The 13,959-nt window shown below is 40.6% G+C and overlaps 1 protein-coding gene across 11 annotated transcripts in view; it reads left to right on the forward strand.

Moving 5' to 3' along the window:
* FYB2 (FYN binding protein 2) overlaps positions 1-13,959 on the forward strand; it is a 132,941-nt gene that overhangs the window by 65,026 nt on the left and 53,956 nt on the right. For 10 of the 11 annotated variants that reach the window (XM_055585767.1, XM_055585765.1, XM_055585769.1 and 7 more), the window contains exon 5: positions 9,172-9,272. The exons of the other annotated variant lie outside the window; for it this stretch is intronic. In XM_055585767.1, the coding sequence (XP_055441742.1) occupies positions 9,172-9,272 (101 nt within the window). The remainder of the gene's footprint in view (positions 1-9,171; positions 9,273-13,959) is intronic. 11 annotated transcript variants of the gene reach the window in all.

Raw genomic sequence — 13,959 nt, forward strand, 5'->3', positions numbered from 1 at the left:
TTACTCCTGAAACTGAGATTACTCTAGTAACATTTACCTGGTCATTGTATTAGTCAGGGTTCTCCAGAGGAACAGAACCAGTAGGGCATGTATTTTATGTATTTATGCATTATATATTAGATTGCATATATTACATATATAATATTTCATTATTTATTAAGTATGAGGAATTGGCTCACACAGTTATAGAGGCCAAGAAGTCCCATGATCTGCCATCTATAAGCAGAAAAGCCGGTGGTATAATTCCAAGTCCAACAGCCTGAGAACAGGGTAGCCAATGGGATAAATCCCAGCCCAAGGGCAGGAGAAGATGAGTTGACATGACCCAGATCAACAGATGAGCCAGGACAAATTGAGTGAATTCCTCTTTCCTCCTCCTTTGGTTCTGTTCAGACCCTTAATGGATTGCATGATGCCTACTTGTATTAGGGAGGGCAGTCTACTCTACTGAACCCACTGACTCAAATGCTAACTTCATCTAGAAACGCCCTCTAAACAGTTCTAGAAATAATATTTATCAGGACACTCTGTGACCAGTCAAGTTGACACACAAAATTAACCATCCCTTTAGTCATTGTACTTTTGTGGCCCTTATGTAGAGAGAGTTGACTTACCCATTCATGAATTAGAAACAAATACCTGTGTCCAGGGCTGAATGACATTGTTGTTGATGCTATTGTAGAGTCATAGTAGAATCTGTGAAGTTATGAAACATGCAGAAGTAGGAATTGGGCATGCATACACACATGTGTATACATGTATATGTACATAAACATATATAGGCTACATAAACTCATATGTAAAATGATAGTAAAATCAAATACAAAGAGGTGTGTATATGTAGAGGGGTGTGTGTGTGTGTTCTGGAAAAGTGGTAGAAGTAGAAGAACTGGTGGTAGAGGCAGTAGAAGCTAAAGTCCAAGTGGTTGCAGTGTGCAGAGGGGGAGATGGTAGTAAATATTACTGTAAATGGAAGTAGTGAACTCTTTGTGCCAAGCACTGTGCTAAACACAGCATAATGGCAATCATCTCATCCTCCTCAGAAACAGGATTAAAGGAAGAAGAGACTTGGATCCAACTATGTATGCAGGGTCGCAGCCAGGTAAAGCTGGCTAGAGGTGTGGAGATTCCACCCTAAAAGCCTCTATTTCCAGAAGTGTGTCTCTCCTTATAGCCATTCTGGTCAACTACTTCATCTTTAACCATTATCTAATATTTAGAAGACAGAGGTTGGAATAGCTTATGAGGAAAAATTTAAATAAAAAATTTCCATGCAATTTTGTAAACCTCGCAGAAATGCATTTTGAGATCCAGTTTAGATAGAATGGATGCCATTGTTTGCAGTCTAATTACCAGTCATTTGATTCAAGAATTAATTCTTTCAGTCAGGAATTTCTTAGGGTAAAAGCCTATGGGGAGGTTAGTCTTATAAGAAGTATTTATTAGAAATAAAAACTTTTCCACTTTGGGACTTTGGGTAATTGAGAGATCAGATGGTCTCATCCTTCCTTGTCACCAGGAACCTGTAGAATGTCACAGGGAGCAGCTGCTGGCTAAGCTACAACTCTTCTTCCTATTTCTAGAACTGGTGGACCATCGAAAAAAATGGAATAAGTTGGATTTTCAACTTAGGTCCACACCCCTAATAAAACAGATGAAAAGTAGGGCACGCCGGTTTTGTTGTGTAAGTCTCAGTCTTTTCTATTTTAATTCAGGTTCTTTAGATTTTTCAGAACTGTCTTGCAGCAAAACTTTTTGACTCGTCCTCATGCAGTGTAGTATAGGAGAAGATGAGCATGGAAATGTACCTATCAGGCATTTCCCACATGTTAACTCAAGTTATTCCACCACTGAACTGCTGGTGACCCAACCAGTGAGATCACACGACCAGTGAGAGGTGGATGGAATGAATCTAGGTGCAGTGTCCAGCATGTAGCACCCTCAACAATTAGCCGCTGATCCTGTCGTGGAAAACGTCACTGTTTGACGAAGGGAATAGGTGTTTGAATATGCTATGTGAGCTGCTTCCCTAGCAGCTGATACAGAGGTTGATTAATCATTTTCTTCAAAGGAGGGTGGTGGCCCAGGGGTGGACATAGCAAGTGGAAACAACCATGAGAGGAAGTCACAAGTCTGTGTTTCATCCAGAGAGTCCAAAAATCTGTTTAGAAGATAGGTTTCTAAGGGTCCAAATACAGTTAGAAAAGATTTGCTTTTACAAGTCATCTTTAACATTTCCACTGCATTTACAGGGTTCTTATTTCTCCAGGAACATAATGTTGAAGGTATCATTAAGAAGCATTCATGTTTTATTATGTAATGTTTAAATTACTAGAGGTTTTCTATAAGAAAGGCACAAAAGATAAAAACCTGATGCTATATGCAAGTAATAAAAGGAACTTTCCAAAATGCAAACCTCAACACTTCTTTTTTAAAATACTGTAATTTTAATAATATAATAAATTTGTAGCACAATTTTGGTGGAATGCCTATATGCAGAGGGCAGATATTTCATTCAATATCTATAGTATACCTTTCAAGTAGATTTTATTATTACTGTTTTGTGGAGTAAGAAACTGAAGATTTATTATTCAATACTTTTAATAGAAAATGTAAGAGAGAGGATTCAAATTCAAATCTGTCTGATCCCAAGCTCCGAGTCTGTCAGTAATTCTGTGTTGCCTCCCAATGACGTCTAAAGTTCTAGATACAGACTGTACACAAATATTTTAATAAATGTGGAAACAAAGAAATTGAAGCATAGATATATTTAAATTATAGAATTATTTCTTCCCAGAAATCCAGGTTCATTATATTGACCCATGTCATATTAAATCAAGGTGTATCTCAGATCTTATTTTAATGGACCAGGAAAAAGATAAAAGACATTCTCAGATCGCAGAAAGGGAAGTTTAAATACACGTACAGTGTCTTTTTTCCCTTTTAACATAAATCCTAGGACTGCCTCTCTATAAAGACAACTTATCTGAAAGATGACTTTTTTTATGCTCTGTTGAAATTCTTTCTGATTATCTGAAGTCAGATATTTATTCATTTCTGACAAAAGTAATCCAAGAAATTGATTAGACATTTCTTTCAACATTTCCACAAATTGTTTCTAATTAATAAAGTTAATTTACCATAGACCCATGGAGATTGTTAGGTCACTGGAGCATAAGATGCATGGCATAGTCTATAATTTAAGAACATTTTTCTCGATTATTTTATGAAGGGGGAAGGGAAGAAAATAGTGAGGGGAGAAATTACTGATGCATTAGAGTTCATAATTTTTCCTCCTCAGCAAAATGAACTGTTCATACATATCTTAACATATTACAGAGATTATGAAAGAAATCCCTGAAATAACCAAAGTGGTCAAATATAGATAGGGAATCGAGTGGAATATGCTTATAATATTAAAAAAAAAAAAGTAGGGAAACAAAGGAGGAAGTCCAGCCTTTCCATTGTCTATTACTATAGAAATAGGGCAGAAATCTGGAAGAATACCAAAATGAAAAGAGCTCACTTGTGTGATGGTGGAAGGATTATGGATGATTTGTTTGTCTCTCTCCTATCCACAGTTCGGGTAAAGAAGTGATTTTCCGTTTGCTGTGGATACAATTGTAGGAAGCCTTCTTCCTTTCACTCCCTAGTCTTGTTTCTTTCTTCCCAGTGCAACTCCAACTATGAATATTAGAGTGTCTCCATTTGTATTTCTTATTCTTCAGCTACAAACTCAGATATCTGTTAAAGATACAGAATTTTACATTTTTGTATGAACAGCATCTTGTTTATCCTTCTGAAACTTGAATTTTTTCAAAGCTGTTTTCATATTCTATCTATGCTGATGCAGGTACAGCTAGTTTATTCATTATAATTGCATACTATATATATTTCATGTGAAAGAAAGTGAAAGTGAAGTCACTCATTGTGTCCTACTCTTTGCGACCCCATGGACTGTAGCCTACCAGGCTCCTCCCTCCATGGGATTCTCCAGGCAAGAATACTGGAGTGGGTTGCCATTTCCTTCTCCAGGGGATCTTCCCCACCCAGGGATCGAATCTGGGTCTCCCGCACTGCAGGCAGACGCTTTAACCTCTGAATGTATCATAATTGGTGTATTTTCTGACTGAGGGACATTGAAATCGTTTCTTATCTTCACATTTCCCAATGATATTGCAGTGATCATCCTTATGTATTTCCAAGTGAATATAAGCAAGTTTCTCTAGGTTATTTACTTAAAGTAGAAATTGCTAAATAATAATAAATAAGAAACTTCAGTTTTACTATAATAGGTATTGAAAACTTATCTCTCAAAATGGCTGTCCTCTTAAACCAGTATAGAGAGTTTCTCCGTGTTCTTGCCAAATGTGGTGTGCTTTTCTAGTTGGGGGATTCTTGCTAAACTGATGGATGTAAATGAAATTCTCATTGTCTTGACTCCATCTTCCTGTTGACCATAAGACTTCAAATTTACTTTTGTAAATGATCAATTTTTTTCTTCTGTGATATCTGTCATATCCTTTTGTTCAATTTTCTATGGATTTGACTTTTTCCTATTTCAGGCATTCCCGATAGAGTTTAGATATCAACTAAAGTTTATTAGACTTCATTATTAAGTGTGGTATCTGTTGGCATTTAACCTAGTTGATAGAGTTTATCTACATGGAAATTTTTTTATATCTATTAAAATAGTTAAACGAGTTTTTCTCTCTCATTGTTTCAATGTGATTCACTGCAGTGATAGATTTTCAGATGTTGAGCCATCCTTGAAGTCTTGGAATAAATTTTAGTTATTCTTAAGTTGATTTTAATACTAATTCATTTATTTAGTACTTAGTTTAGGCTAAATTTTCTTACATGAAACTGGGCTTTATTTTTATTTCATTGTTTGAAATTTTTGTGATTTTCATATCAAAATTACACTATCCTCTGAAAATGAGTAAAGTAGTTTTTCTCTTTTTCTATCCTCTGAAACTTTGCTAAAATTTTCTCATAAAACATAGTGGATGAAAAGGAGAGAGAGGCATTGAGTGTGGAGGTGGGTGTGAGTGCTATAGATTTGCGCCCTTTAATGGTTTGTTAGCCTACTAGTCTTTCTAGTTCTTCTTCAGTCACTGTGGTAATTTTACATTTCCCTACTAATTTGCCAAATTTCCCTAAAATTTCAAATTTATTGGCAGAGAGCTGATCTTAATATTTTTCTTAGATTTCTGAAAGTCTGAAACAAACTCTAGTTTGGTCCCCTTTGGTATCTGTAATTTGTGTGTGTACGGACATGCGTGTGCCTTCCCTCATTGTCTTGATCAGTCATGCTAAAGTGTGGTCTGATATTAATACACCTACCTAAGCTTTCTTTTGGAAAGTTTGCTTTACACACTTTCTCCATTGATATGGGAGCTTTGGTTTATCTGGCAGTTTTTAGCAGCATTAGCAAGATTTTTGCAACATCCAGTCAGATACTCTCCATTTTCCTTACAGTAGACTAATCTATGTGCATTTTTTGTGATTCTTGATCAGTCTGGACTTTTTCCTATTATATTTCAGACTTACTATGCAAATGCCTTATGTTCATTTTTCCTTTCCTGCCTTCTTAATATTTAAGCTTTCTCATTTAGTATTTTCCTTCTACCATGTAGAAATAGAGGAAAACAACAGAATGGGAAAGACTAGAGATCTCTTCAAGAAAATTAGAGATACCAAGGGAACATTTCATGCAAAGATGGGCATAATAAAGTACAGAAATGGTGTGGACCCAACATAAGCAGAAGATATTAAGAAGAGGTGGCAAGAATACACAGAAGAACTGTACAAAAAGATTTTCATGACCCAGATAATCACATGGTGTGATCACTCACCTAGAGCCAGACATCCTGGAATGTGAAGTAAAATGGGCCTTAGGAAGCGTCACTACGAACAAAGCTAGTGGAGGTGATGGAATTCCAGTTGAGCTATTTCAAATCCTCAAAGATGATGCTGTGAAAGTGCTGCACTCAATATGCCAGCACATTTGGAAAACTCAGCAGTGGCCACAGGATTGGAAAAGGTCAGTTTTCATTCCAATCCCAAAGAAAGGCAATGCCAAAGAATGCTCAAACTACCACACAATTGCACTCATCTCACACACTAGTAAAGTAATGCTCAAAATTCTCCAAGCCAGGCTTCAGCAATACGTGAACCGTGAACTTCCAGATGTTCAAGCTGGTTTTAGAAAAGGCAGAGGAACCAGAGATCAAATTGCCAACATCTGCTGGATCATCAAAAAGCAAGAGAGTTCCAAAAAAACATAATTTCTGCTTTATTGACTATGTCAAAGCCTTTGACTATGTGGATTACTGCAAACTTTGGGAAATTCTTCAAGAGATGGGAATCCCAGAGCACCTGACCTGCCTCTTGAGAAACCTGTATGCAGGTCAGGAAGCAACAGTTAGAACTGGACATGGAACAACAGACTGGTTCCAAATAGGAAAAGGAGTACGTCAAGGCTGTATATTGTCACCCTGCTTATTTAACTTATATGCAGAGTACATCCTAAGAAATGCTAGGCTGGATGAAGCCCAAGCAAGATTGCTGGGAGCAATATCAGTAACCTCAGATATGCAGATGACACCACCCTCATGGCAGAGAGTGAAGAAGGACTAAAGAGCCTCTTGATGAAAGTGAAAGAGGAGAATGAAAAAGTTGGCTTAAAGCTCAACATTCAGAAAACTAAGATGATGGCATCTGGTCCCATCACTTCATGGCAAATAGTTGGGAAAACAATGGAAACAGTGACAGACTTTATTATTTTGGGGCTCCTAAATCACTGAAGATGGTTGATTGCAGCCATGAAATTAAAAGACTTTTACTCTTTGGCAGGAAAGTTATGACCGACCTAGACAGCATATTAAAAAGCAGAGATAGTACTTTTCCAACAAAGGTCTGTTTAGTCAAGGCTATGGTTTTTCCAGAAGTCATGTATGGATGTGAGAGTTGGACTATAAAGAAAGCTGAGCACTGAAAAATTGATGCTTCTGAACTGTGATGTTGGAGAAGACTCTTGAGGGTCCTCTAGACTGCAAGGGTATCCAACCAGTCCATCCTAAAGGAAATCAGTCCTGAATATTTATTGGAAGGACTGATGTTGAAGCTGAAACTCCAGTACTTTGGCCACCTGATGCGAAGAGCTGACTCATTTGAAAAGACTCTGATGCTGGGAAAGATCAAAGGCAGAAGAAGAAGGGGACAACAGAGGATGAGATGGTTGGATGGCATCACTGACTCAATGGATATGAATTTGAGTAAACTCCAGGAGTTGGTGATGGAAAGGGAGGCCTGGCATGCTGCATTCCATGAGGTTGCAAAGAGTCAGACATGACTGAGCAACTGAACTGAACTTCTACCACTTAAGAAGTTAAATATTCTATTTCTATTATTTTTGTGGTGACAAAGTTTGACATCCACAGTTAACTAAGTCTAATGATAATCAAAATCTCTGTCCTGCTCCTGAATGGTACCTGAGAATAATTCCCATAGCCCTGTTTCACAATCTTCAATAATTATTATTTAGCATTTTAATTCTACTTTATTCTTTTTTAAATTTATTTTTTAATTGGAAGGTAATTGCTTTACAGTGTTGTGTTGGTTCTTGCTGTAAAACAATGTGAATCAGCCATAACTATTTATATATATATCCCCTCCCTTGTGAACTTTCCTCCCTCTTCCCTTTCCACTGCTCTTGATCACCACGGAGTGCCTGGCTGGGCTCCCTGTATCATATAGCAGCTTTCCACTAGCTATTGCCTCTGATAGCCCAGTTGGTAAAGAATCCACCTGCGATGCAGGAGACCCTGTTTTGATTCCTGGGTTGGAATTTGCCAAATTTATGGAAATTTGGCAAATTAATCGGAAAAGATCTGCTGGAGAAGGGATAGGCTGCCCACTCCAGTATACTTGGGCTTCTCTTGTGGTTCAGCTGGTAAAGAATCTGCCTGCAATGTGGGGGACCTGGGTTTGGTCCCTGGGTTGGGAAGACCCCCTGGAGAAGGGAAAGGCCACCCACTCCAGTCTTCTGGCCTGGAGAATTCCATGGACTGTATAGTTCGTGGAGTTGCAAAGAGTCGGGCATGAGTGAGTGACTTTCACTTTCACTTTCTCACTAGCTACCTGTTTTACACGTGGTAGTGTATATATGTCAGTACTACTTTCTCAATCCGTTCTACTGTCTCCTGCTGCTGTGTCCACAAATCTGATCTTTATGTCTGCATCTCCATTCCTTCCTTGCAAATATTTTCATCAATACTATTTTTCTAGTTTCCATATATATGCGTCAATATATGATATTTGTTTTTCTGTTTCTGGCTTACTTCACTCTGAACAACAGGCTCTTCATTCGATCTTTTGACTACCTATAGTGGCTCATCTTCTTGTGTGATTAGCGGTTTTCCATTATAAGCCTGTTTTGAGTGGGGATTCTTCCCTTGGGAAACCATGACTTCAGGTTTCCTTTACAGGGGAGCCGGTGGTGGTGGCGGTGGTGGGGATTTCGCTTCTAACAGCAGGTTGGCTTCGTGTCTCAGGAACACACAGATAGTATGCATTTAGAACCCCGTCCCCTTGGTGCTGGGCTGTAGAGTTTCTTCCTTCTCCTGGGTGACTCTTGGAGCTACAACTGCCCTCCTCAGATAGGAGGCTTTCCTGTTTGCTCCTTGGGAGAGTGCATGGTTATTACAATTAGTTTTACAGATGGGATGGCGTTTTGTGACCCTGGACCTTATTCCAGCTTCCCATTCAGTTGAGGCCTGCGGCTTAGAACTGAATTTAAATCCCCAGCCACCAGTCACTGGAATCTTTTTTATTTGATCCCAATTTCCCATGGAGTCCCTTGGCTGAATTCTCACTGATACTTTAATTGCGAATTTCCTCTCTGTCTGGCACCTGGGGGTTTTTGCCTTACTGATTTCTAGGTAAATGATGGGTTCTTGATATAATTCTTTACATTGTCATATTTCATCCAGGAATCTTCTGTATTTAAAGTGGGAGTGGTGTGCCATCCATATTGCCCATAGGTCACCATGTTGGCCAGACTTACTCGTGTTACTTCTCTAATGAGGAAAAAAATACCCAGAGTTTGAAAATGTGTTTTAAAAATATTTTGCTTTAAGTAACCTTTTTTTCCTCCACACTTCTCAGTGCTGAATTTGAAGAACCACATAATTATGAGACAACCATTTCCTATCTGAGACACTCCAGCAACTCCATTAACCTGTGCACTGCAAAAAAATCTGCTGATTGTAAGTGTGCTAAGCCAATTAATATTGTAATCCTGTATGGAATGAAAATATGTCGAAAATGGTATTTCCCCCAGCTAACTCTAAGTTTAGAAGTCAACCGCCATGCTGCTTTTCTGTCACATTTCTCTCTTTTCCCCTCTTCTAGCCTCTTAAATATATAAATAAACCCCGCTCTGCACCAGTGCTATCTCCCAGCTCCTAGGGCTGCCTCCTCATTACTTGCTTCTTTCCTTCACCAATCTGCTTAGACACTTTGCCTTTTGTAGATATATGGGGGGGGGGGGGATCAAGTTATGGTGATTCATTTTTCTTCCTTCTTCTCCAATGGAAACTTCATCTCTCTTCTCTTGATGTCTGTCTTGAAGTCCCCTGGTAACTCCCTGTGGAAAAGGGAGATAACAGACTAGGGGAATGAGGTCCCTGTGTGTAGCCTGAATAGGAGCAGAGGATTCATTAAATGGATCTGACAACTGGTTCGGAGCTGGGTCTTCCTGCCTCTGGTATTACCGACAAAGTTCAGACCTTTCCATGAAAAAAGAGACTGTCTCAGGCAAGATGGTGAAGAATCAGAAACTCATAGCATTTCCTCAGGTTTCTGTGTCTTTGTTCTGCTTGTATCAATAGAATCAACCAGTTCTCTACAAAAGGCATAAATATTAGTGCCAGAATAAACACTAGTATTTACTGAGCTGTGCTGTGGGCCACAGTCCTGTTAAAGGTCCTCTGTGCACATGCCTGTTGATATAGCCATTGTATTCACCCACTTTTAGAGACAGAAAACTGAAAATTAGAGAGACTGAGTTGCATAAGGTCACACAAGTAATATGTGGAAGGGCTATACTGTGCAACAGCCCAGACCTTCTCTAAGATCCATGCTTTTCCCAGTTTTACGCTGCTTCTCATTCAAGAGTGTTTGACTTCCCTGAAAGGAGAGTTAGAGATCCCCTGGTTCAACCTCTTTATTGTACAGACAGGAAGCCCAGGGTTCTGGGAGAGGAAGTCATTTGCTTGGGAACACGTGCTTAGGAAGTTCATGGGTAAGAGTTAGAACCCACTGAAATTTCCATTCTCCCCCAGGAAATAAGGGGCCAAAGAACTACTGGAAAAACTTTCTCCTAGACTGGGTAAGCTCTAGATTGTCCAAACTGGCTTGTAAAATACTAGCTTAAGAAGTGGAACTACTGTCTGCATCAACCCAGAAGGCAGGACTGCCTCGTAGTTGGGGTGCCTGGGCCCCTGCCTTAAAAGCAAGGCTTCTTAAACTCTAATGTTCACATGAATTTTCTGGGCATCTTGTTGTAACATAGATTCTGGGTCAGTTGCTCTGGGTTGGGCCAGAGATTCTGCATTTCTAAAGGTGCCCTGATGGTCCGCAGACTGCACTTTGAATAGAAAGGTTGTGAACCCCATTTGGACTGCATCCCAGCTGCATGTTTTCCTACAAAGCTAAGTGCTCACAGGGCCAAGGGGATGCTCCCCTGCAGCTTCCCTCTGGACTTCAGGAGACCCCCAGAATGCCCTCCTGCAGGTGGGTCTCTAAGATGCTGCTTGGGTCTCTTCCCTGGGTCCTTCCATCTCAGGACAGATGGAGCTGCAGAGAGATCTGTTTGTGGTGGGGCAGGAGAGGATAAGGGTGACATAGGCAAGGTCCTTCATGTGTAGGGTGAAGCTGAGGATTGGAAGGAAGGAAGCTGGACCAGAGGCCTGCATGTGTTCTCTCCAGGCCACAGATGTTTAAGGTGGGTCTGTTGGGGATATCATTTGGGGTACCCAATGAAGGAACCACTAACCCAGGCTTCTCCTTAGTCTTTCACTGAGGAATCCTTTGTGTCCCTCAGTGCTGCTGAGGAGGTAAGTGTTTATGACTGAAAAGAGAAAGGGCTCAGAAAACAAGCCACTGATGCAACTGGGAGGTCACTGTGCAAAGGACAATTGGAAGTGAGGAGAGAGGGAGAAGGGCACGAATGGCGAGGGCTTCCCCAGCCAGGATGGCATCCTGTTGGGGATAGGATAGAAGCCTGCCAGGAGAGTCTCTGTGGGAGCCAGAGAACCCTAGTCTGGGATGGAAAGGATGCTGTTTTAGCCCATACTCCTTTCCCTGCCCCTCTCTAAAGAGGCAAGGGATAGTTACCCTACAGGCAAAAAAAAAAGGGAAGGAAATAGGCTATTTTACTCCCACTTGTCCATGTTCATTTGACTTTTCCCCATGGGTTTCATCCTCTTTACACTTACCGTTTGAAAGATGTACAAATCTCAGTTTCTTTATCTACTAAATGGATATAATATCTTCTTTGTGTAACTGTTCTGTGTTTGAGAAGGTAATGCATGTAAAGTCAAGTGACTCTTCTCTGAGAGGATGGAGCACATATACTTTTCCCTAGTGCTCCTGCTAAGTACAACTAAAACCCCTGGACATTATATATTTAAAACAAATATATACATATATTTATATTGTATATTTTTATATACAAACATAAGAAAACTAGAGCACTGTGAAAAGGTAGAAAGAAGGTAGACCAGCTAGGAACCTCTAGACCCAAGGAAGGATAAGTGGTGAGTTCCCTGGATTTTCTTCTTGCTTCGTATATCCCAGCCTTGGAGCTGAAGAAGCTGGCAACCCAGAAACACCACAGGGCACAGACAAAGCAGCTCCAACAGAAGCCTGCTCTTTCTAGCCAAAGGACCAGTAAAAGGGAAGCCTAGAAAAACAGAAAGCCCTCTAGACAACAACTACTTTATCCCAGCTAAATGTCACAGAAAATAACAAACTGGCCCCACCGCCACCAGCCAATGCTGAGTGGGGAGCCTGGACATCCACCCTTATCAGGCTGTGATGATGCACCCCTTCTGCTGGTCAAGAAGGTGAAGTAGGGAGCTGGGACTTTCGTCCCTGCCAGGGTAACAAACTCCACCTACAGTGAAGGTCAGTGAAGACCACGTGGGGACGCGGACTCCAGCCCTCCACCCAGCAATAACAAGGTCCCTCCCTGTTGGGACAGCACCAGAGCAGACCTTGTGGAGAGTCAAGACTTTCACACACACTCAGCAAGAAGGCACCCTCTCCCTGTGGTATCAGTAGAGGCTATGTTGGGAGTGATAACAAGCACTCCCACCCCTCCCAGCCAGAGTGTTACCAGCAGAAGCTTAGCAGGGGGCCAGAGCACCCACTCCTGCTCAGAAGTGATGAGGAGCCCTTGCCTTACTTGGATATCAACAAGACCAAGAAATGGGGAACCTACACTTCCACCCCCACCGGCAGGAAAGAGGCAGTCCTCTGCACTTCTGCTGCCATGCTAGCTGAAACAGAAGGCTTAAATAGTTTCCAGGGTCTCACAACATAACACTCTAAAAGGCCACGGTTCAATCAAAAGTCACTCATACCAACAACCAGCAAAGTCTCAACTTAAACAAAAAGAGATGATTGACAGATGCCAACATTGGGATGACTGAGGTGTTAGAAGTGTCTGACAAAGACTTTAAAGCAGCTATTATAAGCATGCTTCAGTGAGAATTATAAATATGATTGAAGCAAATTGAGAAAAAAGTCTTATCCAAAAATAGGGGATATCTCTGTAGAGAAATGGGAGATGTAAAGAAAACACAAATGGAAATTTTAGAACTAAAAAATACAGTAAAGAAAAAAAAAAGCTCAATAGCAGAATGGAGGTAACAGAAGAATCAGTAAACCTGGAGAAAAAATTAGCTCAGAATGGATTTCTTCCTTCCTCTGCTCACCAAGGGTGAGGAATCTTTAAATACTGCCCTTCTAGGAAGAAGAGAGGGAGAAGGAAAGAAAGGAAAGGAGGAGAAGGCTTTTGCCATCACCTTTGGGTGAGTCTGTCTCTTGAACAACGCCAAGAAAAACAGAAGGTCACCCCTCAGGGTGCCTAGCTCAGCACAGGTGACTTTCTGAAACTTCACCCTTTCATACCAACTGGGTGATAGGGAAGCAGGATATAGGCTCTTCTGAAAGCTCTGTGGAATTGTCCTCAGAGCTCATCTAGACAGTGCCTTTCAGACTGTGCTTCCTAGAGCCAAGGGCTGCCCTAAGGGGGTCCTAGAAACCCGTGGGGATAACTTCAACCAGAGACGTTTCATTTATGCTCCTGTAATATTGTGTTTAAATGAATGAATGATTCCATGGCTAGGAGACAGGTTGAAAGCCGTTTCCTAACTGAGCAACCCTGGGAAAGTTACTTTACTTTTCTGAGTGTCTGTTCCTCATCAGTATATCAGATATAGCAATGATTATCGTGAAGAAAAAAGAAAAAAACTGTCAGCTATTTTTTTTATTATTATTGTTCTAATATTAGTAATCATTGTCTCACCTCCTGGTGTAAAACATGGGAAAGGGACTTTTCCAAAGTGACACAGGGAGTTAGAAACTCACACGGGGAGTTTCCCAGTTAGTTACTCTGGACAAAGAGCTGAGGGTCTGGAAGACATGACCATGATGTGGTACTCGTGTCCCATACTGGAGTACAGGTGAAGGGTTGCTGAAGACCATCTTCTGACATTTGTCATTTTTCTCCCAGCTGGGACAGAGCTATTCAGTGGAAAGAGTTAGACAATTCCCCGTGGAAGCTAAGTGAGGGCTCTGATGCTTTGGGTTATATCCTCCTATTATAATTCCTAGTCCTTTCCTGACCCCCTGAGGTATGGATCGTTTGTACTTTATATTCCTACC

The sequence above is a fragment of the Bubalus kerabau genome, chromosome 6 (assembly GCF_029407905.1).
Source record: "Bubalus kerabau isolate K-KA32 ecotype Philippines breed swamp buffalo chromosome 6, PCC_UOA_SB_1v2, whole genome shotgun sequence".
NCBI classification, from domain to species: domain Eukaryota; kingdom Metazoa; phylum Chordata; class Mammalia; order Artiodactyla; family Bovidae; genus Bubalus; species Bubalus kerabau.